The following is a 25,826-nucleotide window of genomic DNA, read 5'->3' as shown; positions in this document are numbered from 1 at the left end:
CTTAAAATTACTGAAAATGACACAACAAAATTTTTGTGTAAATAATGTCCAGAAAATCTGCTTTCGATTACAGGACGTTTCAAATACGGTAGGTAGCTAAGGATATTTTCTTAATGCAATAAGTTTATGTGATTAGTTATACATGTTGTACATACAATGAAAGGTATATTCAAAATACAAAACACATTTTTTTGAGGGAAGAAAAGATAATTCGGTTGAATTTCTAAGGTTCGAAATTGTTTTTATACAGCCCTCCATACTGCCATATGTTTTAGTTATCCCCTTTTCTGTGATGAATGTAGTAATTCCATATGCTTGACGAGTCCGTCTTTCGCATTTAAGAGTAAAAAAACAATTAAAAAAACAGAAATATTTCCGAAAACAAGAGCTGGTGGGCCAAACTGTGTCGCCGAAGCAGCTGATATAAATTATGAGTAAAACTTTGAACAAGTCGATATTTAACCATGCTGAAAACATGGTCGGTATTGAGTTTCAACTTACTTTTGACTTCGTGTCTCCGTTTTGATATTCCCCAGATTGTACACAAAGGAATTTCTATCCGGGCCCATTGGCGTGGATTCAACTGTTTCTTTGTATTTGAAGCTGATGTGTACAATGACAAACAGGACACAGCAGGCTGCAGCTGTGCTTCAAATCAAATTCAATATCGGCTCAATAATGTTGATTGCAATGAGTGGCATAATACAGGCTACATATATCATATGACAAAATGCAAAAGAGTCTAGTACTGTTGTTCACAACTGTTGGAATTCGCATCCGTGCTGAAGTATGCACTCAACATGAAGCAGCTGTGTGCATTGATAAACTGGTAACAGCTTCAAATCCAAAAATTGCTCACTTGTGTGGCATATCAAATACGGGCACATCGAAAAAAAAATCAACAATCTAGTTACTTGCACCTGTTGGAATTTGCATCCATGAAGCTGTATATTCATCGCAAAATTTGCAGAAAACCCAATCATTCAAAAACAAAGGCTTTTGTGCAAGTACGCGGAAAATCTTTAAAACCACAAGTTTTAACAGCTGTTTCGCCGAAACAGGTAATACATCAATACATTTTAATCTATATTTAATTAGGTTGAAAGCATGGTCGGGAGGTTGAGTTTCATCTTTGTTATGGACTGCGTTTCTCCTTTATATTTTCTGGGGGACAACACGGAAAAGAATTTCTATGTAGGCCATTGTTGTTTCATATGGTGCTTTGTAGTTAATTAAGCAGCTGTGAACACTGACAAACAGGCAACAGCTGTGCTTCAAAGCCAAAATCAATGTCGGCTCACTCCCTTGTGGCATATCAAAAACGGGCAGTGACCTGCCATAACATAATGAGGAATAAGTCCCACCTTTGGCTTTTCAAGTTATAAACATCATGTCAAAGAGCAAATCCTGGGCTTGCCAATGATACAAAATTTGTTTCTGTAGCTTATTTTGTTCCAAAGATATGCCGCAGGAACTTAATCGACAGTTTTCCCGCGAATATCGCCGACCTAATTTCTAGAAAAACGCCTTTAAAAAACAAAGACAAGAGACAAGCTATTCGCAGCTGTTGGAATTTACATCTACGCAGCTGATTGCATTCGTCATGTCAAAATAATAATAGTTATTATTATTATTATTATAAGGTAGAACCACGCTGAATCCGCTTCTTTGACAGTGGGCCTCTTTTTTGTCCATTTTCAAAACGAAAAAGAGACGTTTTAAACAAACCCCTTTACAAAGGTACCTGTAACAATTTGGCATCATTTTCAAAACTATATAAGGACTCTAGAACAACACCTAATTACTGCATAACAAAGATTGTCATTCAGATGCATGTAGTTGTTTATTCTTATCAGCGACGACTGGTTCTGTCAACATGGGGGACCTGGAGCTTGGCAGTTCGAAATGCAGGAGGTGGGAGGGGCCACACACTATCTAGACATAAACATATGTGCATTTACGCCTAGTAGGGGAGAAGGGCGAATACCAGACCTTGCCATAGGTCTGGGGGTAGTACAGGGCCAATGGGGAGAGGGGCAGGTACCAGACTTTACCCCTCTCCCTTTCCCCCACCCACTGGCCACGCCCCCACCCACCCCCTCCCAATGATCTCCCTCTCCCTCCCAATAATCTCTCCCAAATATATCTTTCAATATCTCAGTTTCAGTCCCAGGCCCTCTATATTTATAATTTTTATTTTTGATCTTGTGTTAAATAAAAAAAAATTGTATAAATACGACTCGTACAAGTCTACTCCAACCCTGACTTGCAAAATATGAAGTGACTCAGGGTGACCATGGAGGAATGGGTGACATTACACTTTTCCAGTTGAGTAAACGTCTATTGAAATTCAATGGACCGTGATGAATTGCTTTTGTTAGCGGGGCAGCCAGGATATATGGCTCATCGCATACGTTAGAAGCAAACAATGGTTGCTAATTTTAGTTCCTATGTAAGCCAGTCGGATTGACTATATTTTATATAAGGCTGAATTCAGTGGGATCTAGTCATATCGGCACAATTGCAGAATTATCAAGACTCGACAGCACTGTACACTGCATAGCTTCATTTCCAAAATACGTGGCAGCTAAACTACCAACAGACCAACTTTTGAAGGTAATTATAATACGCTTATAACGTGTATTTTTTATACATCAGGTGCCCAATATGTCAGGGTGATTTGTGCGTAAAAGGCGAAAACCATAGGCGCCTTTACATGTCAGCGGCCCCGAACACGTTGTACTCGGGTACCAATTGCACGATAAAATCTCTATCCGTTCTTATTACCGCATCTGGGTCGAGTTCACTGGGTCTCATAGAGTCATCACTTCTTTTAGCTGGTTGTCCGTCTATTTGCGTATACCAATCAATCTCCGTGGCGCTTGAAATATTAAAATATCCGGGATTAAATATTACCCTTTTTACGCGTACAGATTTTTGACCGTTTAGATTATCTACAACGTCTTCTAATTTAAACGTCTGCTCATTTTGAAACAATTAAGTGAAACGAATGCATTTATTTTAAAGTCTTTTTATATTAAAACTGAAACTAAAATAATGAGTGATTTTGAGTCGTTAAAAAAGCAGATACAATCGATAGCCGATCAGGTAACGAGACAATTAAATCAAAATGTAGCCAAGGCAACCGAGCTAAAGCATCAAGCTACACCCCAAGCAAAGTTTTTAAACAGCACTAAACCCAGTGAACTGGAGGTCGTAGTTAATAATACCAACGGGTTTTTAACCATGTTTCCCGACTTAACCTCGGACTATAAATTGCCTCACGTTGAGACGGACGAGGATGTAGATCGTTGGAAATCACACCCCATGTCGTTTTATCAAAATCAGTTAAATTTTGCGATCTACTGCGCTACTACGGGCTGCGGTATTGGATTCGATCTTTTAAATGCGAGCAACCGTTACGTTTGGTCCATCTTTAACTTTCATTTATATTTTACGGTTAGAAAGATCCTGTACGACTTTGCCGCTCCTTTACCGGGAGATGACGCATTTAACGCTCTAGACAACAATTATAATCACAGAACATTTACCGATACCTGTTTGTTGTTTGGCATAGATCAAAACAAGTCTTTTAAACAGACGAGAGACACAAAATCTAACGGTTTGGGTACCTCGTACAGCTTTAATAAGGGCAAGTTTGTGGCGGTTGGCGAATACGATAGAGCATTACCCGACAACCCCAACGTTATTTACGGCGGTTACCACGGTCTAGATAGTCCTAAAAAGAGTGGAAGCAGTTACGTTCCTTGGACGGTTATTTACATCGAACAAAACGAATCGGTACAAAAGGCTTGGTTAGATTTTATACCCGACACAAGTTCGTTTACCCCCGCGGGAATCATAAAGATCAACGAATCGATCAGATCTTACGTGAACGCTTTACTCGGTGCGCAGGCTCAAACAAAAACGAGCGTATTAACACCGGGCACCGGATTAGATGCTCAGAGACAATTTAACATCATCGTTGAAGATATCATCAATGCAGTAGACGACATGGAAACGAGTATCAATCAATTTCAAGACTCTTTGCAGTATGCCAGAACGCCTTTAAATTTTGTCGTGAAACCGGGGTTGTATTTAATTCCATCGGATATGAACTTGAGGGTTGGAACGCACGACGGCTATAACAACAATCTTCAAATTGCTACCCAGAGTATGAAAACTGGTTTGGTGCCAGATTTAAACTCACAACCTCAACCGGACGACTCTTTTGATGACACCGATGACGTCGCGCCACCAACACCCCCAGAGCCTATGACGAACGATATTGTATCATCAACACCAGCACCAGCACCAACACCCTCGCCTACAGTTTTAGCCCAAGAACCCACGAAACTACAAACTCACCAAGACGAAAAATTATCGCTGACGGTAGGAATATTGGCCATCGTTGGTATGGGTATTTTGGCTTACGAGGCAACGCGATAAGTCACACTCTAATCACAACACACAAAAAAAATAAGCCTTACCAGCACAAAGTTGGTAAGGCTTATTTTTTCGTTTAAACTTGATTACAACTATTACTATCATCTTTTTTGCAGGTATGCAAACACCAAGGCTCCCACACCCAAAAACAAAGCCCACACGTGTTCGGCCAACCACGATACGGACTTACTCAGCGCGTTAAATATCCAACTGAGTACGCTGCCTATGATACCCGGCAGAGCACCCATTGCGCTCGCTCCGAGTTTTTGAAGAGCAGAAGCAAAATTAGCGAGTTGTTTTGAAATCCACTCTTTGATACCACCTTTTGGTGGTGTTGGTGTTGGTGTTGGCGATGGCGCGGGTGGGGCACCCGCACCTCTCACGCTAGCGACGATGCTACTCACTATCATGCTGATGGCTAAACTAAAAGCGGCTAAAATACTCACTACGGTCACACCTTGTTCTCTAAACAGAGTTCTAATCTTTTCCGCCAGAGTCGTGTCGTCGCCTAATATTTTATTAATCGTTTCTTTGATTCTAGCGATCTGACTTTTGAGCCCTCGTTCGTTGGCTTTTGCGGCTTCTAATCTGGCAGATCTTTCAACGTTGTTGACGCAGTTGTTGACTTTGATCTTCACTGAGTGTCTTACGTTCGTAATGCGTAAAGCCTAATTTGTTTCTAATAAAATCTCTACCGTTTAAACCAATCTTCTTTACATATATCTCTATAGTCCTCAGAGTCAAAAATCTGTTTGGATCATTTCTAACCGTCAACCTAACATCACCTTTATCAGATTTGTAAAATAAACCATCTATTTTGAGAATAAATTTTTCGTATCTAGGACGTATTGGTTCATTGTATATGTTATAAGTATCGTAAAACTCATCAACGCTAACATTAGTGACCATGCTTCTTCCTCGATCTAAAACCTCATCTATGTCGGTAGTTGGGATGGGTGTATCAGGATTTTCAAAGTCGTCATCTACATTGGTATCTGCTACATCATCATCATTGTTATCATCTGTTCTTTCATAGTCTGGATCGTAAAATCCTCCTTCAGCCATTTATTTAATACGCCTATTTAAATTATACCGTTTTCATTATACTGCCCGGTAGTATACCCTGGGCCACCAACCAATTTTGTGTGGCCAGAGCTCCACTTATAATACCCGTCAATTTACCCGCATCTTCTACGCTTAGTTAAGTTCTACGCTTAGTTAAGTTAGTTAGTTAAGGTTAAGTAATGAGATCTGCTCGCCTAGATGTAATCTTTCTGCTCCAACGTCACCCTCTGTTGGTACTCTCACTGAATTTACTCAGCTTTCAGAATCTTCAGTTCGTAAGCTCATTTTACATTCCAGTAAGAAATGCTGTATTCTTGATCCGATACCAACTAGACTGCTCATTGAAAGTTTGGAGGTTATTTTACCCGTTGTTACTAGTATGATTAATACTTCTCTTCGCACTGGCCATTTTGCTGCAACATGGAAATCAGCCCTTGTGTCCCCGTTGTTAAAAAAACCTGGCCTTGGCTTAGTAGTTGAAAATTACCGGCCAGTCAGTAATTTGCAATTCATTTCGAAACTGGTTGAACGAGCTGTTGCAGATGAGTTACAAGCCCATTTAGAGTTGTATAAATTGTATCCCATTGCCCAGTCTGCCTACCGTCAGTATCATAGCACAGAGACGGCTTTACTTAAGATAAGAAATGATATATTAATGGCTATGGATAGACAACAGGTTTCTTTGTTAGTTTTGCTTGATTTGAGTGCCGCCTTTGACACCTTAGACCACAACATTTTACTAAATACCCTCCAGAGTAAATTTGGTATTTATGGTACTGCTCTTAAATGGTTTCATTCTTACTTGTCTCGTAGATCCCAACGTGTTTCTATAAATGGTAATCTCTCTCAGCAATTTAACATTGATTATGGCGTTCCACAAGGCTCTTGTCTTGGGCCTTTGTTATTTATTTTGTATACAAGCCCACTGTTTGACATCATTAAGACCCATCTTCCACAGGTTCATTGTTATGCTGATGATACCCAGCTGTATATTTCTTTTAGCACTGACAATTCAGAAAATCAAAGATCGTCCTTAGCAGCTAGGGAGACCTGTACTCAGGATTTACGTAACTGGTTGTTGGCTAATGGTTTAATGCTGAATGACAGTAAAACTGAGTTTATGATTATTGGGACCCCCAAACAGTTGTCTAAAGTTAACCTTGATTCCATTCATGTTGGTGATTGTATGGTTACACCTGCACCCATTACTCGTAACTTAGGCTCATGGTTTGATGTACATATGTCAATGAACACTCACGTTCAAAAGGTTTGTGGAAGTGCATTTTATTATTTACATAACATCAGACGTATACGAAAATACCTGTCCACTAAGTGTACTGAAACCTTGATTCATGCTTTCATTTCCAGTCGTTTAGATTACTGTAACAGCCTTTTATATGGCTTACCTGACTGTCAGATTAATCATCTTCAACGAGTACAGAATGCCTGCGCTCGACTTGTTTTTAAGTCTTACAAGTATTGTCATGTTACTCCATTAATGGTTGATCTTCATTGGCTTCCAGTGAGGTTTAGGATTAATTTTAAAATTTTGTTGTTGACTTATAAATGTTTTTATGGTCTAGCTCCGGTTTACCTTAGCCAACTTATCGTTAAGAATCCCTCATCCCGTTACAATCGGCGTAGTTCTCATGATGACACTCTCCTGGGCTACCCTTTTCGCCGTACCAAAGTTACCCTTGGGGATCGTGCTTCACTTCCCGATTCACATTAGGAGAGCTAACAGTGTTGATAACTTCAAGTCTCTGTTAAAAACTCATCTTTTTAAGTTGGCCTTTTACTGATTTTATTGTAACTTCTTTGTATTTTAACATGTGAAATGGTGGGTCGTTTTAAGCTCCTTGCGAGTAATTTTTTGCTGTTACTTTTTTTATTTTTAATGTGTGTAATAGCGCGTCATGGTACATTTTTAGAGTGTATTTTCTTGTATTTTAATTAATATTTTACTGTACAGCGCATTTGAACAAAATCATATTGGAATTTGCGCTTTATAAATGAATAAATTATTATTATTATTATTTGCTTAAATCCGGCGCTTTCATTTTGAGTAGTTTATTTCCTACCATGGCGTATCCCATCGAAAGACCCGATATGACGGCTCCGTGATAAATCGTATTAGCTTTTCTGTTGGTGTCAAAGTTACTCATCGTTTTTAATATAACAATTTTTAAATTGCTGGGTTATTCCATGTCTAGCGTTTTGGGGGCGCTGGGTGTAGTGGGTTGCGTGACTATCGACACTGGTTGTACTACCGGCGCAATTGTCTTTCTTTTTAATACCAGCAACCCCACTCCTATTATAGACGCTATAGAACCCCACATCGCCCAAGAGTTGTAGTCTGGTGAGCTCGTAGCTTCGTCCGATGTTACGTCCATTTTTGCTAATTTTAATTTCATCTGTCTATTGTGCTCGGCTAAGCTAAAGCTTTACCCTGTTGTATTCGTTTAGGATTTTTAGTCTTGGTCACTCTCGTTACCGTCGGTGATGGCGCTGTTTTTATCGGTTGGGACGTCTCTGTCTCTGCTGGTTGAGCTGCAGGCGTTGCTGTTGCTGCTTTCTGATCTTCCATTTATTATATTAGGTTTATTAAATTTCAAATGTTTTGTTGTGATAATCGTAGCAACTAGGGGTGTTATTAAAGTTCCGTACTTGTAACAAACGTCGCTCAACATACCAGCCATACTCGCGCTTATAATAGGATCGGAACTCAAGTCGTTGGTGAGTTCTTCTTCAGAATCTATAGTGACGTTATATCCTAAAACTTGTACGGGTGTAACCACAGCTAACACTCTCGAAAATAGACTTAAAGTGTATTTACCAACGGTTTGAACAATTTCATTTCCAAATTTAGTTTCGTACAGATGATACAGCTTTTCGAGTTCTTTGCTGTCAAGAGCTTCGATATGTTTAACGGTGTATTCCTTTCCCAAGTACTTTCTAGAGTTTCCGGCTGCTACGACACCGCACTAACGATTTTTGTGTTCTGCGTTGGGATCTTTTTCGTTCGTTAAAGTAAGTTTTAGGTCCTCCATTTAATTAGAAACGAATTTAATTTTGTTGTAGCTGTTGCAACTTTGTTACAAAAGCGAAGGTATTCGAAGGTGTAAAACGATAAATTAAGCGATATGACGATAATAGCCAAAAACTGTAAATACTCGAATATTGCTATCATTTACTAACAGCAAAATGTATTTTGTTGACGTTTGTTGATTAACAAATTGTAATACATGTGTAGTTTGTTGAATAGGTTGCTACTCAGCTAGCTATTAATTGTTACTCACCTAGTTATTAATTGTTACCCACCTAGTTATTAATTGTTACTCACCTAGCTATTAATTGCTACTCACCTAGCTACTCAAGTAGCTCGTAACTAACTGGAGGCTCGGTGTATACGACTAATTTACTATATTTCACATCTCTCAAACGTCGTTTTATATAATCTCGTTCTTCAATCGGTACGACGGCATTTTCGTCTAACGCTTGATCAAACGATGTTTCATCTTTGCAGTAATAAAGCCAACCAAGCCGTCTTTTGAGTCAATGACCAACGTCTTTTTGCGATACTTGATCTCTTGATCAGAAGAGCAATCGTCCACGATAAACAGCGTGGCAACACCTTCAAATATTTTCCTGTAAACATCGATCGCCTCGTTGAGCGTCATCTTGTACAATTCCGGATCGCAGAGGTATACCTCGGGATCTGCTTGAATCCACTTTCTTTCGATGTAGGTTTTGTTTTTAAAAATGGTAGGGCAAATGATGACTATCGCTTCAAATGTTTTTTATAGTCTGACTCTAACAGATCCAAAATCCATTTGGTTTTACCAGAATTTGTTTTGCCGACGATTAAAGCGCAATGCGGTTGTGTCATTTTAACTTAACAGAGATTTAAAATTCCCGTCTTCCAAGTTCAATTGAGCATCCATGATCAAAAAGACGTACATCGTGAGGTCACCTTGACTTTCGGCTTCTCTGTTAAATTGAACGTTGATGCCTCCTCCGTCTCCGAGTTTCCTACCAGATCCGTGAGCGGAATTGTCGTCGTTACTTCTAAAATCGAGCCACAGACCGTACTTGTTTTTTAGATAGTCTCCGAGGTCGAAACCCGTCAAATTTAAGTCTTTAGCTACTCCGCGCCCGCTTTCGGTATCGCTGTCTCCAAAGAACTTGTTAATTTCGTTCCAGTGTTGATATTGAAACATGCCTTGACTGTAGAGTTGATTGGGTTTACCTTCTACAGTCACCGATGTTTTGGTTAGTTTTGGATTATAAAATCGCTGCGGGCTTTTCTCCGTGGGATCTTTAAACAAAAACAAAATACCCTTGAGACTCCTGATGGGTTGATTGACGCTGACGTTCCAAAGCGTGTCCGATTTGTTGACGGATCTAACTTCTAGCGAGTGGATTTTATCAAACAGATATTGCATTAACCCCTTGTGTTTACTTCTGATGGTGATAGCTAGGTCTCTGTTGGTCACCACTTCGTATTCGAGAGACAAGTCTGAGATAGAATACATCGCCGCCGTATCTGAACTGTTGACTACTTTTTCGTGATCATTAAACTTTATCTTGTACGTCAGAGGTTGTTTTAAACCGCTGGGGTAAAAAGGGTGATGCGAAGTCAGTATGTCAATGTCTAGGGGGATACAGTATCTGTTACCATAGGCATCCGCGATAGCTTGATCTTTACCGTTGTTGGCGCCCGCGTTAGCATCTCCAGCCCCCGTTCTTAGTTTATACACGTTTTCTTTTTGTATGCCCGAGTACGCCATGTTTCGAGTCGTCGAGCTGTTGATCCAATTGTCTTTAAAGTTGTGATACACGTCGGCGTTACGATAACTTATAATTTCGTGACCTTGAAGCCTGACGCTGATTTCACTGACTAAATTTCTGACCCAATTGCTAAAAATGGTTCTATTGTTGTCACCTCCACCTTCGAGTTCTAAACTAAAAGCTAGTTTACAAGTACCGGGTACGATCGGGTTGCCCCGCCGATATACTACTAGGATTGTGGGTAATGACCACCTCTTTTCTCTCGCCCTTGATAGATCTGGGTATTTTTAATAGCCTGCTGGGATTGAGCTTTTTTCCATACGCATTCATTTTATTTATACGAGTTTTAAATTTAAAGGTATCTGTAAGCCAAGAAGCCCACCAATAGCGTTCCTCCCGCGATAAACGCCAGTTCTCTTTCTATTTGTTGGTCGCCAGGCTCGTAAAAATCTTCGAGTTTGGGTTCGCGTTGCAGTCCTACGGGTAGTTCGGTAGACTGTCCACTCACCTCGTTGTAGTAACGCAACGCTCGGTCTACGTTGGAAAATGTTTCTTTAGAGGCATTTTGTTTTCTGATACGTTCGTTGAGAAAATCTAGATATTTCGTTCGTTCTCGTTGCCACTTATCTTTGGCGGCTGAGAGTTGTTCTATCGCTAAATCGTGTCTCTTACGCTCCTCGTCGCTCTGTTTCAGATTTGAAAATAAAAAGTTTGAACCCGTAAAAGCTAAGGCGTTGACGATCGCGCCTCCTAACATCATAGCAACGCTAGCCATATTATTATAAATGTCTTTTATATTAAATAATATGCAAACATTATCTAAACTGTATTATAGCCCGAGCGGTTATTGGAGAGGTGAAAGTGCCGTCGACCATTTACACGATAAAACCAAAATCGATAAAAAGGTAATCAGAGATTGGCTTAAAAAACAAGCAATTTGGCAAATTTATCTACCGGGTCCTGCGTATGTACCCAAGCCCACGAGTACCTCGCAAGAGTTTGAAACACCAAACGACTTTCACCAAATGGATGTGCTATACCAACCCTGGGATAAAGTAAAACGCAAGACTTATAAATACGCTTTGACGGTTGTCGACGTTGCGAGTCGATACCACGAAGCAGAACCTTTGGTTTCTAAGACGGCTGATTCCACCCAAGATGCTATCGTCAAGATTTACGCGAGATTGCCTTTGAGTTACCCTAAAACGTTGAGAGTAGACGCTGGTACCGTATTTAAAGGTGCTTTTAAAAAATGGATGGCCTCAAAAAACGTCGAGATTATCGTAGGCGAACCAGGAAACCACCGATCGCATGGTATCGTAGAAAGATTTAATCGAACGCTAGCCGAGAGACTGTTTGGTCATCAGTACGCTCAAGAAATGTTAAATCCCAAGAGTAGAAACACGCAATGGGTCGAGCGATTACCCAGCGTGATCAAGGCAATAAACGACGAAACGACGAGATTAATAGCTAAAGCACCGTCAGAGGCGGTTAAACTAGAACAGGTCCGGCAATCGCCGGCTAACCCCGTTAACACAACAGAGCAGAATTTACCGCAAGACGCCATGGTTAGATATTTATATTACCCGGGCGAGCAAGAGGGTGGAACCTCGATAAGAGCCAAGGCATTTGGAGCGTAGACATCTTCAACGTGGAAAAAAGAACGAGTCAATTTAAAATGATTAACGGTAAAAAAGTCACGACGGGTCCTACTCTTTATTACCTTCAAAACGGCCCAAAAAGGAGTTTTGTGAGACAAGAGCTTTAAGTCGTACCCGAGGACACGCAATTACCGCCGTAGTGACCAAAAGCCAGCGTGTTTATACCGTCCGGTAAAATGTACCTCTTTGTGTCCAACGGACTCAACGATAGTTTATTTTGAGATACGGTGTAAAGGATGTGATTTTCCGATCTAATGTGAGTCATTGTTTCGTAGTGAGATTTCATGTTTAAGATGCAGTCATAGTAGTGTCGGTGTTTTAATTTCTTAGAGGTGACTGATTTTGTGACACCCTTGGCTTTTTTCAGGTTGATGTCAGCGGTTAAAATCGAGTACATTAGGCCTTATACAAACGACTTCTTTGATTATTTTACCTCCAAACTCGTCTTTAAATTTACCGATCACTTTCTTATTGGTTGAATCGTACAAAGGATGATCCGTCGGATAATTCGAAAGGTCGTATTGTTGCCCGTTTTGCTGAATATCTTTGTATACGTCGTCAGTGTAGACGCTTAAGAGTAAACTGTCCGTGTCAGTATACAATAATCTGACTCGGTCTCCATACGTCGCTTTCATTCGATTATAATAAAAATCGTACATCAGCGTCTTTGAGAGATCTAAAATACTCACTCCGCAATAGATTGGTTTGTTTAACACGGTTTTAGTCTTGTACATTTCGACAAATGACAACTCACATTCTTTAAAGATCGATGTCTGTTTGTTGTTTGGTTTAGACACTATCATTTTGTAACTTTTATGCTCATCCTCTCTGAGTAACTTTGCGTCCATTCTATTTCTAACGTCTTCCATCGTTTTTCCAAAAACGCTATTATTCATGAGTTAAAAAAAATCTTTTTCAAAGTTAAAAGTCGCTTTAGTTCTGAGTTGAGTGTTTTTATCAATGTACGACTTCATCCAAGGCTTCTGTTTAAACCCCAAGACGCGATGTACTTTTTTGAGTTTTAATCCGAGCTCGATATAAAGCTGTAAAGTGATATAGTGCAAAACGTACTTGCGTTTGGGTTTTAGCGTGCCGGTTAATTTGGGTACTTTGCTACTAGGCTCGGTATCCAATAACTCGTTTTGATAATCAGACATCCATTCTTGTGATATGATTATGTTTTCTAGTGGGTAATCTTTGTGCCAATCGTGAAGAGCGGCTGGGTAATCGAGGTCTACCTCTAAGAAATAGCCCGTATCTGACGTTTTATCAATCGACATGATATACTCGGTATTAAATTCCTTAGGCTTTAACCACTTAAAATCTTTGTACGGCAAGTACTGGCTCATAGCCCAACCATATAGGTTATTAGCGTCTAGATACGTCACGTAACTCGTTGGTTTATCCGGATCGTGGTCGGGCAGATATTTATTGTTTGTTTTGTGATATCTCGTGCTACCGACGCTCGACATACCTCCTCGTTTCGCTCTCTCAAAAAATAAATGTTTGTCTACGTCTTGCAATAGTTCGAGTTCTATCTGAGAGTGTTGTAACAGTGCATCCCACGATAACCCGAGTGCGGTGAAATAATTAGCCGGATCTAACTTATAATTCTTTTTACACACGCGTCTAAAATTCTCAAACACGCCGGCTAGTAATAACGTGTCGGTAGTCACGTACAGGTCGTGATATTCGCCTAAGTTTTTTACCCTAAACTCTTTCCACACTCGTCGAGCTCTGTCATAGTCTTCTCGCGATATCCCTTCGTCTTTTAGACTGCTGTAAAAACTTTTCGATTGGTGGTAGACTGGTCTCTTCAAATTTATCAAACGATTCCATATACTCGTAAGGGTAAACTCCTTTTTGTAGTAAAAGGTCTAAACTCTCTGGCAAATTTTTAAAATGTTTTCTCATTAAAGTAAACGACTCTTTTGGACAAGCTTTGACTAAGTTGTCAAGCGATGACGCCATAAAATTGAACGAGTCTATAAATCGGAGATTTCCGATTGAAAACGAAATATACTTTTCCGAATTTCTAGGGATACAATTTATTTTACCTTAATTACAAACAGAAATGCCTTGCATGATCAAATGTGCGTCGTAATTTTGTAAATTGTGTAATGTGACCGGTATCGTAGTAAAACCAGGTTTAACACGTAGCTTGGTGTTACAGTAGGCGTGCGCGGCACCTCTATATCTACCCGTGACGTGGCAGTGATCTCTCACCTTTCTAAATTTGTTGATTTTCTTTTTGCATTCGAGACATTTAGACTCGATAAATCCATTTTTGTTTTCGTACTGATGTTCTTTTATTTGTTTTTCTGTTTTGGTTTTTTGGGGTTTCTGGTACTGACAGTTGCTCGAGTAATTGGGATAAATTGGTTTTTCACAAATCCAACACGTGTTTGTTTCTTCAAGATGTTTTTTATCTCGCTCAGTAAATTCCATGGGTATGGGTTTGGCAAATATGCAATTAATATCACGTTGTAATTGTAACATCTGCTCTACAAACTTAGTTGTGGCGTCTTTGCCCCTGTAAGTTTCTCCATACATATTTTCACCATCGCATCTAACGACTACCAACGAATAACCGCTTGCTTTGTGAATGTTTATCTTTTGCGTGTTTTCCTTTTTATTGCGCTGAGTTTTTTCTAGTACCGATTCAAAGTCGGCGTGAATGACAAATAGTGCGTCCTGTGCAAATCTGTGGTTTTTAAATTTTTTTAAATTTTAATACGTTGTTCTCGGGAAAAACGATTTTAGATGGAGGTTTGTCTATTCCCTCACAATCTTGTTTGTATCTGTCTAGTTTTTCTTGCGTTCCGTAGTGTGACAGACATCTTTGACAGAAATATTTCTTGTGTCGATCTGCCGTTACGGTATAAAATAATCTAGAAAATTGTTTTATCCAACAGTAGTGACTCTTATCACCGTGGGAAAACAACAACAGATCGATAGCCTCAACGGTAGGATCTGTGTTTTTAGATAATGTCAATACATGTATGTTATCTTGTTCAGTATAACCAAAAACGTTTATTGACAGATTATTTTGTCTTTCTACCCTAGACATTTGATCCACTGGTGTGGGAAAGTCTATATTTTCGAATTTCAATCCATCGTTCGTGTTGTATATCGTAGTTCTCTCTTCATGGACCTGATATTTTGGGTTGTTTTCGATTCGCTTTTTTACTTTGTCCGAATATTTACCAAGAGCGGCTCTCAAACACCATCTCAAACATTCGTTGTCTTTGTTTTGTACGTTGATAATCGCCTTTTTATTTTTGAGATCGTCGGGTAGCTCTATGTAAGAACTACCTCCTGCTTGAGCATAACGGTTTACGTTAATGTAAAACGCGAGTATTTTATCGACTACCCAACCTGATCCTCGATTTGTATGACTCGCGTGTTTTTCTTTTACTTGATCGATCGCTTCTTTAAGAATTTGCTTTACCTGACTCTCCCTCAAAATAACCACATTGTTACTGATGAAGGTGAATTCAGCAGTCACCCGTTCGCCATCAGGTACATTTTTAACGTATCTCACTGTAATCGCAATCTGAACCTTTATGTTAGTGAGTTCTCTCAGTTCTGATACGACTTTGCTTTCGATCTGTCGCTCGTGAGTGCGAAAAAAACCCAGTTCAACGTCATTATTAAACTGTCTCGGAATCAGTTCCCAGTTTTGAAATTTATTTCTAAACCTTCTCGTACCTCTGAAGTCAGCCTCTTGAAAATTTTCGGGAGATTTAAATCTCTTGATCGCTGAAAATAAATCTTTTATCAAAAATCGACCATTATAACCCGTCGGTACGTATTCTAGATTGTGTTCGTCTACAATCTGTTTGAGCTCATGTAGTGTCTTTTTCCTCAAGTTTTTAAATTTACTCTCTTCAGCCCTTATGGCTTGAATATAGTCTCGACGAGTATAATTTTCTTGTTCATCGATCGCTATATTATTTTGATCAACGTAACTTGGAACGGATTTGGAATAGTACCTGCCCAGCTCCCTACTCTCCTTCATGTACGATTTCAGTAGAAAAGGATGCATGGTGCACACAGTCTTACAGCTATAACGTCATTTTCAACCCTATCAGACAGGGTTTGTGATTTGTGATAAAGTTTTGCCTGTAGCACTTTAAAAATCTCGGATATGAAAGCCAAATGAATGAGCTTTCTTTTGGTACAATAATCATTCAAATCACTCATGTGCTTTTCAAGGAATTTTGAACACAAATACCGATTTAAAGTTCAGTCTACGAATCACTTAAAAAAAAGGTAAGTATTCTTTTAGCAAAACGAAAACAATGAACATGCATCCCTATAGGAGAATTGTTTGCAGGTGACCTGTTTCAGGTGACTTGCCGAAAAACCTAAAAGATATCAGAACAAAAACAAAGGCTTTTCGTAACAATGCGGAAAGCACAAAACAAACTACGAAAACAAGAGCTGTTATTTCGGCGAAAATGTGTCCACAATACAGCTTACTACAACTTTTGGACGACCTTGTTTGGGGAAAAACACGATAGAGTGAGCCTTGGACATTAAAGGAATCTGACTGACCCATATACGTGACGGTTCCACTTTAACGAGGAACGCCTTTAGTGCGCATCATGGCGTCATGGGTTCTAAGTTTAGTTGTTATACTGAAGAATGAACGTTTATGAGTGCAGTGGTGAGAATAATTTATGTCACCGAATGAATGTGAGCCATTCATGATTTGTTTTCTACAACTGAATAAATCCTCGTCATCTCATTGGTCACAACTACCAATAGTGTGACCGTGCAATTGAACTTCTATTTACCGTGTGATAGACTTTCTATTTTGTGATGCGGCTGTGCCCGGCATTTGGGAGAATAATTCAATGACACGTGATCAATGAGCCACCATTCTGATTTCGGGCATTTATTCAGGCGCTGTATAAAACCCTATATAAATGCGATACTGGAATTGATTCCAGAACATTGTTTGTCTCTGATGATCAAGATGAAGTGCCTTCTGATAGCTATTTTCGCCGTGCTGGCCCAGTGCTGCCTGTTTGCTGCAGCCGCACACGACAACGGTGACTGCGACTCGGTTCTCGAAGCAGCTCTGCGTCCGTTGTATAGCCAACTGGACGTCTTTCGAGACCAACTTGATGTGGTCAAAGCGTGTGCACATGTCTCTTGTTGTACGAAAGGTAGGTGCGACGTTTTTGTAGATAATGGGTTTTTTTTGGTTGTCAAAACAGCTTTCAACTTAGTTCCTTTTTTTCGTGACGACGATTAGCTTTTAGACTGATGGTTCGCGTCGTCTTAATAGTACGGCAGAAAGGTGATGGGAGTTTGCCTTTTATGATACAAGCATAGAATTCGACACACGATCAGAGTATGTCATGTGAGAGATATTGGGCTATAGGGCCATCGCAGATTTGTAATGTAATGTGATGTTTGTAGAATAACATGAAATAGCAGCCCTTTTGAAAAGTTTGAAAATTGCTTGTTATTCGACCTACATTTTTTTCAAACGACAAACCTGCGATGGCCCTATACACAAATACCTTTCTCATGACAAACTTTGACTGTGTGCCAAATTCCATGTTTGTATCGTCAAAGGCACACTTCCCCCAAATATTTTCCAAATCTGACCCACTATAACATCAAGCTCATAAAAAGTTAACCTGTAGCGTTCGCGCAAAACGTCAACATTTCCAACGAGGGGAACCGAAACAAAAGAAAGTTTAAGAACGTAAAAGAACACATTCTAATTTGCATTCATTTACGGACAGGTGGGTGAAACATGATCACTAGGTGAAATACTTCTTCTGATTGAGCATGAGCGTCAATGTGCAAATCCAAATCATGCTCAGTTTCATAACACATTTCAACGATCATGAGCAAGGGCGGATGGGGGGGGGAGGGGGGTATGGGGGTCAATGCCCCACACCGTAATATTTTGGACTCACTTTTTTGGGGACCAAGGGTTATTTGGCTCCCCCCCCAAAAAAAGTTCTCCACATTTGATCACTGTGACGTTCCCGGTACATCACAGTGATCGCTTTCTTTATTTTCGTGTTGCGTTTTGTCGTCGTCATCATCGTTTTACCCCAAAATTTCCCTCGAAATGTTCTCCACTCTTGATCAGGAGAAGGCTGAATCTGCGCCTGGCTGCTATGTTCATTAAAACATGATTGCAATTGCTTTATTTAAATGAGACCCGCCCCACTCTGATCGATTTTTTCCACTAGCTCCGACAGACGTCTTGGAGTGCACTGAGGTGGGACCCTTTGGCATGGAAGATGGTCGCATCCCAGATGCAAACATCACAGCGTCCTCAATGTGGAGCAACCGTGCCGATCACGGACCCACCAGGGCTCGACTTAACCTTCAAGGTAATGTTGCTTCCGTTCAACAATTACACGATATAAACAATGAGTCAATTCAAAAGAACAATTCGTCAAAGGTGACAACAAATGCCAGGAGTTTAAGACTGTCCTCTGAGGGTTGGTGCTTCAAATTGAAATCTGTGTTGCTTAATATACATATATACACATTTTGAAGTGAAAAACTTTCACAGGTTTCACATGTCGCTCATTCAAACATAGTCAGGTATACGTCCGTTGGGGCGTATATTCGTTGTTGCACTGACACTAAAACGTCGTTTTTTTTGTCTTGAATTATCGTATTCACAATAACTCGAAAATGATATCATCATGTTTATCTATTGTTCAGGGAAACTGGAAAAATAGTTCTAAAATTTGGTTGATTTACAAGGGTTTTGAATATTTTTTTTTGAAAGAGGTTATTTTTTTTCAAAAATGGTTTTAAAATTTTGACAACCTCAGCTCATCATACGAGCTAAGATATATAAAGGGTGCCTTATAAATGGTGCCATAGAACGTCTGCAAGATTCCAGAATTGTCAGAATCATCTGGTCTAATAACCAGACTTACTAAGTGGTTCACAAGTACATGTGCATGGGCATGAACATACGTGTTGAGGTACTAAGCACAACACATAAAGCACATGATATAAAGATGGACAGGTTATACCAGCAAAAAGTCTGTGTATTGCTTATGAATATTTCCCTGCCGATTTTGATTAGCAAAAATAAAGTTGGCCATGCAATAGACCTAAGACCTAATGACGTGCACGTCCCAGCAAGGCCCGGATTACCTAATGGGCACACTGTGCCTAGGGCCTTCAAAAAATTCGGGGTCCACTAGAAATTAGTCTATGTAATAGATTAGATATGAACAGATTCGATGATTAATTATGCAATGTACCGCCTCTTGACCTCTTACATTTTGACAAATCAGCGGGCGCTTTCTACATCGGGTCTTCGATCATTCACCCTTTGCGCGTCATAGACATGGATAAAAAAAAAAGTGTCACGCGCTCTATACATTTACGCAATATGCGCCAGGCTGCTGTTGTATTACGAAACACTGCATTCGAATTGACCAATCAAACCATTAGTCCTGAGTTGGGAATGAAATAACGTCAGTACGTCACGATTTAGTAAAGTCGACTCCGATTGGCTTGTGGGCGGCTTGCATATATCTGCATGTTTACGATTATCAGACGTTATACACGAGACTTGGCTCCGTGGAAAACGGGTGATACTCAGACTAACTATAAATGGGGGGCCTACGAAAATACCGTAGTGTGCCACAAAACACATATGGGCCACCCATGCACACACACACACACCCAGACACACACACCCACACCCACGCAGAGAAAAGTTTTAAAAATATCATAGGATTTGTCTTAGAATTTTCGATTTCTCCAACTGACTCTGTACAGCATGTAGGCATACTTTTTATGCCCTACGTAAACAATTTACGTGCAAGTCTGTCGTTCTGAAGCACGGTGCCAACCATGGGCGTCGATCGCTGGGGTCCGGGGAACATGTCGTCCCCAAACTATTTTCGTCCGCTGATTCAAGGACCCCAAACTCGAAAATCCCGTTTAAATGATGATCTTTTGCTAAAACCTTGGCAGTAGTCAGAAATTGCCTCAGATCGCACCACAGGACGTCTACAATCGATTTTTTTCGGGGCTCTTCAATTTAGCGGGCCCCGAAACCCCACGCCGTTTAGGCGTCGCAGTCGCATTAGTCTGATCAAGATACACATGTAAAATGTATGTACCACCCCTCCCACTTCTAAGAAGCGATTGACGCCCTTAGTGCCAACAAACTTTTAGAGCAGGGACCTATATCAGTTTGGCCTGGCTTGATGTATACTTTGTATGGTGCTTTGTTCTTTAATAGCATTAACAGGAATTTGGTGCCGATACCTAGGGCTAAGTAGGACCTACGGAACACTGATGTCTATTAGACCTACGAAACGCTTAATCCGGGCCTGGTCCCACCTGGCTCTCATAGGAAAGCGCACATGTAAAAAAAACTTAAGCATGACGTCGTTAGGCATCATTAGGACTGCTTTCTCACTATCCGCTTACTTTGCAAGTGACCGCTGCCTCATGTAGTGCTTATCGAAGGTTCTCAGCTTAGCACGTACATTTGCACAGCCGAATGTTCTGCTCAGCTTGTTTGATTATCTGCTTACTCTGCAGCCGGTATGGCCTCAGCCTGGTGTAATGATGAAGCTAGTGATCCCGATCCATGGATCCAGGTCGACATGGGTTCTAATGTGATCATCACTGGCGTTATCACGCAGGGGCGCGGGGATGGGAACTGGCCCCAATGGGTGACAGAGTTCAAAGTGGCCTACAGCGACGATGGCCAAGATTGGACCAACGTCACCGATGATGGATCAAGTGCACCGATGAAGGTATACCGATCGCATTGTTCAAATGGCCTTTCACCGATGCATAACACTGTAACCTCAGTGTTATCCATACATATTGAAATGTGTATCCTTGTGGAGACATTTTCTTGTTCTCGTGTACTAAATTGTTTGAGTTTAAAAGTACAGTTTCGAAATGCTCTTATTGTAACCAGAATTAATTTCCTTAAACTCCACCATTTGCGACATACGTTGGAAATTCTTATCTATTTCGTGAAAACCTTGTCAATTTAATTTATTATTTTTGTGGGTGATGTACAGTGGCTGTTTTTTTTTTTAGACGTTACCAAAACAAAAGTATAATTTTTGGGTTTTTTTTTTTTTGGGGGGGGCATGGCCCCCGTTCCTCCTGCATCTGCCGTTGATTCAAACCAACCACAGACCCAGGCAAACTTGGTGTTCTAGTGGTAAGACATTCCTTAATTATTGGGCTTATTGTACAAAGCCCCGCTCATGAGATGAACGCCGTAGGACGAGGGCTCCCTCTGGCGATCCTGCTGCACAGTGGCGTGAATCTGTGCCGGGGAGTGGATAGGGGATGATTAAAAAAAAAAATAAAAAAATAAAACATGCCCCGATACAAAAAAGAAAAGGGGGCTTGCTGGACTCAACATGACACTAGGGGGCGCTGTTCATGATACAGATGTGCACGTTATGTATACTTACAGCGCTTAGTTTTACATCAAGACAGCGTCAGTATTCAAAGTTTCCGTACTTTTTCTACCTTCTTCAGTACTATTGAATGCAGTTTGGTTGTTAGAAAGTTGGAAAAATATTTTAAAATCCAACTTTTTTGTTTCTTGCCACGATAAGTGGAGGGGGGGGGGGGTTCCAATATCCCACATCCCCACTGTTCAATATAACCCCTCCCCCGGATGTACGCCCCTGCTGCTGTAAATGCATGGGGAAAACTCGAAAATTCGTTTCCATATTGTTTGTTCCTCACAGTTCCCTGGAAACTCGGACAAAAACACCCACGTGACCACCACTTTCCCGAAGGCCTTCCAGGCCAGGTTCCTGCGTATCCTGCCTACTCAGCACAATACACATAGCAGTATGCGCTTCGAGGTCCTCGGCTGCAACAGTCATGAGTAATTCCATCGATGCCAGCGCGGGAACACCTAGCTCTAATGCTCGCTGGAAATGTAACACACTGGAGCGGGGATGCATGTGTCATGTGGTGTAACATTTTAAGAATGCTTCAGTCAAAACATAAAGGCACGTAAGAATATTTGCAGTTACCCAGAAAAGTGTACCTACCGATTTTAACAAGAATACCTCACTTAAAATGAAGAAAGAACTGTAGAAAAAATCCCTGCCTGAAAGGGTATCAATAATTGAAAATGGGCACAAAAATATGTTGTTTCTTTTCTCGTTTTTCCCCCCTCAAAAGGTATAGTATCCACTGAGCTGAAACTCCAACAAGTATGCATCATTCGTACGAGTTACAACGACTTTGTTGCTCAAATGTGGGGGATGCACTAAAAGCAAATGATCCGATGTAATAACATGCCCCCAAAAAGGCATTTGCACTTCATGTGCTTTTCCAGAGGCCCCCGTTCGGACTTGGTCCCGCCTCCTACACTCTAAACGAGGGCTACGATTGAAGGGCCCGGAACCAGTCTAACAGTAGACCAATATTTATGACACAGACTTTTCCACATTTTGAATTGTCAAATTTCCAATGAGCATTAGAGACAGGGGTTTCCCATGCTACATTGATGCCGGCAAAAGAAATCGGTTGAATAAAAACAGGTGGTTAACAGAAGCTTAAATTTTCCCTTTTTCGATTTTTTTCCCCCAGATTGTTTTAGATTCTTAGGGACACAATCAGTAATAAATACAATGGCATGTTTTTACATATGAAAAATCATTTTTGCATGTAGTAGAATAATGGTGAAAGGGATATGTTTGCAAGACCAGCTAGAATATCGCATTTTTTTTCACTCAAAATACAATACTTCTATAGGTGACGTTTGGCCGGTTGCGCTCTTTTGGGATCTAAAAACGTATTTCTCAAGAAATAATAATCAATGAAAAGGTTGATGACAAGTGGAATATAAACTTGCACACAACTATACCTTGAAAAGTGACGGTTTAATTTTTTAGTTCAAATGGCTTTTTTTTACTGCTAGAAATGCTTAAAGGCGAGGCAAAAATCGCTGACACAAACGGGCATTTTCAACATTTTTTCTGGAAATGTCAGACATTTGTCGGGATTTTCTTGGACCCAGAAAAAAATCCCCAGAGGACAGTGCACGTAACACTTCGATAATAATTACTTCAATCGTAACAACCTATCGTTTAAGTATTGCGGACACAATAAGAGGGCGCTATTTGAAGGTGGTAAATTTGAGTCAATACAAAAGAGTTTACCCACTCAAAATCGCTTCATAAACCAATGGAATGAATATTATTCATGAACTGCAAACTATTTTGTTCTACAACACTGTACAATTCCAATAAATCTTGCTTGATACTTTTGAAATATCCAATATAGCTTACTTTATTATATTAGCAAACCTGGTTTAATATATTAATTTTCTTAATATAGAAATGAGCATAATTATATAGTTTATTAGTCTTTCTTAATTGTCCTTTTCAACAATGGTTAAGCATATACATGTTGTTCAGCACATGGTGGAAATAGATTTAAAATAAAAAGCAGTATAAACTTGCTATATTTTTTCAGCAAACTGTTTTTTTTTTGTTTTTTTTTTCTTTTTCTTGTTTTCCTTTAAAATATGAAGAGGTTAAAGGTAGTCGACACAATTTGCAAATATTCAAACATTAAACTATCAAAATATTATGAAATATCCCACTTTATTGTAAAGTGAATACAATGTTTAAGCATCCTGTGCAATCGTTTGCCCCCAGTATGCTGTCTTTTTCCATGCAAGAGGAATTGACCATCATTTTCTCGGGATGGCTATAGGATCAAACCATCAAACTGTCAACAAAAACATGCTTTGTGCATGAGAAATTGAAGATGCATTGTCACAATTTTCTCAAAAGCATTACATCCACTGCGCATAATTTCAAAGTTTTTTTTTTTATAAACAACCTGCCTCAGACTTATTGTATTACTGTTTCTTGAATCGGAAAAAAAAACATTTTCTTCTGCAAATTGTGGCCATTACCTTCAAGCCCATTAAATTAAATATATATGGAGTAGGAGACATGATAGAGAAAGTTCGGCATATCTTTTCTCATTTAATAAAAGCACTTAAGATAGAGTGTAAGCGTGCACCTGCAGTGTTGTGTTGTCTCTAGATATCATTTATTACTGTTAGTGATCTCCTAAAGTATCTCACGGCCTTTCGTGTATATTTCAAGACTACATTTGTGCTGGTTTCAGAGGGCCAGACTAGTGACAGTGCACTTATCTAGCACAAAGGCACGCACTGACCGACCGACCGACTGGACCGGACTGACTGTCTCTTGTGATTTAGCCTTTAATAAGCCAGACCTGACCCGACCCGACCAAACCTGACCTTTCTTTCTCCTAATGAGCCTTTAAAATGCTATCTGCCAAATGCATTTGCCGATTGCAGCCAAATTTGGAAAGGATCTTTCTCGACCGAACTCCTACCCGAGATGCTGGAAAGCATTGCGTCACCGACACCACGAAGTAACACCCGTCTACATACCAGTGAAAACTAGCAATCGGTAAAACGGCATCTAAAGTTGAATGCCTTCTAGGACAACACTTTGCGTCGAAACTGCAGAGTATTTTCAGTTTGGTTTCTCGTTGAGGACACTTGATGTATTGAATTTATTTAATCTGCAGTTTTCACCCGTTTGTTTATTAAATCAACAAGAAAGAAGAGAAAAAAGGAGAGTGTTAGTTCATTGAACCGAAAAAGCTGCGAATCTCTTAATGTTTGTTTTCACAAAGTAGTACGCTTCAATGTATTAGGCTTATAACACTAGGTGAAAGTTACTTCGGGTCAGCGCGCGCCCTCTCATACAAGGAGAGTGTTACTTCGTGTAAACGTGCATGGATAATTAGCGTAATTATTAAAGTAAAGCCCTTGGAGCTTTGAAACTTCGTGCAATGGTGGGCCTTGATGAATAATGTTTAAAAGTGTAATAAAAAAACCCAGATAATTGAAAAAAATATGGTTTAACACGTGGAGTGTTACGATCGTGGTGTCGGTGACGATTTGGGTCAACGGTTACATAGTGGTTACTAGTGGTCATTTTCTTTAAATTTACAAGCCTCCACAATTAAAGATAACTTAATGTCAAGTTTGATCAAACACATATATGGACCTTAACCTCATAGGAAGTGAGTAAGTGGTCAGTCATGTGGTCAACCAGTGATAATTTATGAAAAAAATCAAAATACCTGAACTGTTGCGCTTGCGCCACGTACTTCAGACACACTCACGCAATGCAATTGATAAGTCATTCACCTCCTTGTTCAAAACCAGCAGTCATTGAGGTTGTTGTGGATATAAGATCGAACGTCCGATCACTCGTACACACGGTGGTCAACAGTGGACATTTCCTTGTAAGGAAGTGGCTATGGAACCGGTGACATGCACATATGTGTTGCGGGTAGTAACGTTTTCAAGTTAGAGGAGTGCCGTTATAGTGTGAATATCCGACTCCATGAAATGTGGATTCATTGGTAGTATTGCGCACGCGTGAGTACCATAATATGCTATTTTTTTTAGGATTGTTTGGGGAAAGTGACATGTCAAGTGCGATTTTCATACGAGTTGGATTTTCATGTGACACCGTCATAGGCGTAGATCTCTTTCGTTCACTAGAGGGCGCTCAAAGCGCTCATACTGTCAAGATGTTTTCCTTCACTGATACGATTCGCCAGAAAGTTCCTTTGCTTCCGAACCATATTTTATTACGCCCAATTGGTCTAGTCGGAAGATAGGGTTCCCATGGACCCCCTGGATATATTTTTCTAACCTACTTTTTTGTAATCCTTAAGTTGACTAGCGAATGAATTTTGATGTTCCCAAGATCAAATGTTGTCCCATCGGGTTCATTTGGCGGCCATCTTGGCGGCCTTGTTGGATTTCGACGAATGTCTATTATTGACCTAACT

The 25,826-nt window shown here is 40.1% G+C and overlaps 1 protein-coding gene across 2 annotated transcripts; it reads left to right on the top strand.

Annotated features, from left to right (window-relative positions):
- Positions 1-2,402: 2,402 nt before the first annotated feature.
- LOC119731323 (lactadherin-like) lies at positions 2,403-24,010 on the top strand. 2 transcript variants are annotated; one of them, XM_038204476.1, is made up of 5 exons: positions 2,403-2,616; positions 16,948-17,140; positions 18,188-18,331; positions 20,523-20,740; positions 21,704-24,010. In XM_038204476.1, exons 2-5 carry the CDS (start codon positions 16,948-16,950, stop codon positions 21,848-21,850), a joined length of 702 nt encoding a protein of 233 aa, XP_038060404.1. In that variant the 5' UTR covers positions 2,403-2,616; the 3' UTR covers positions 21,851-24,010. The 2 variants fall into 2 exon arrangements, with proteins under 2 accessions (XP_038060404.1, XP_038060402.1); XM_038204474.1 differs by having other exon boundaries at positions 16,922-17,140.
- Positions 24,011-25,826: the final 1,816 nt, after the last annotated feature.

The sequence above is a fragment of the Patiria miniata genome, unplaced genomic scaffold (assembly GCF_015706575.1).
Source record: "Patiria miniata isolate m_02_andy unplaced genomic scaffold, ASM1570657v1 HiC_scaffold_23, whole genome shotgun sequence".
In the NCBI taxonomy this organism is placed as follows: domain Eukaryota; kingdom Metazoa; phylum Echinodermata; class Asteroidea; order Valvatida; family Asterinidae; genus Patiria; species Patiria miniata.
Note: the sequence above shows the minus strand (reverse complement) of the source record. Positions and strands in the feature narration are given on the sequence as shown.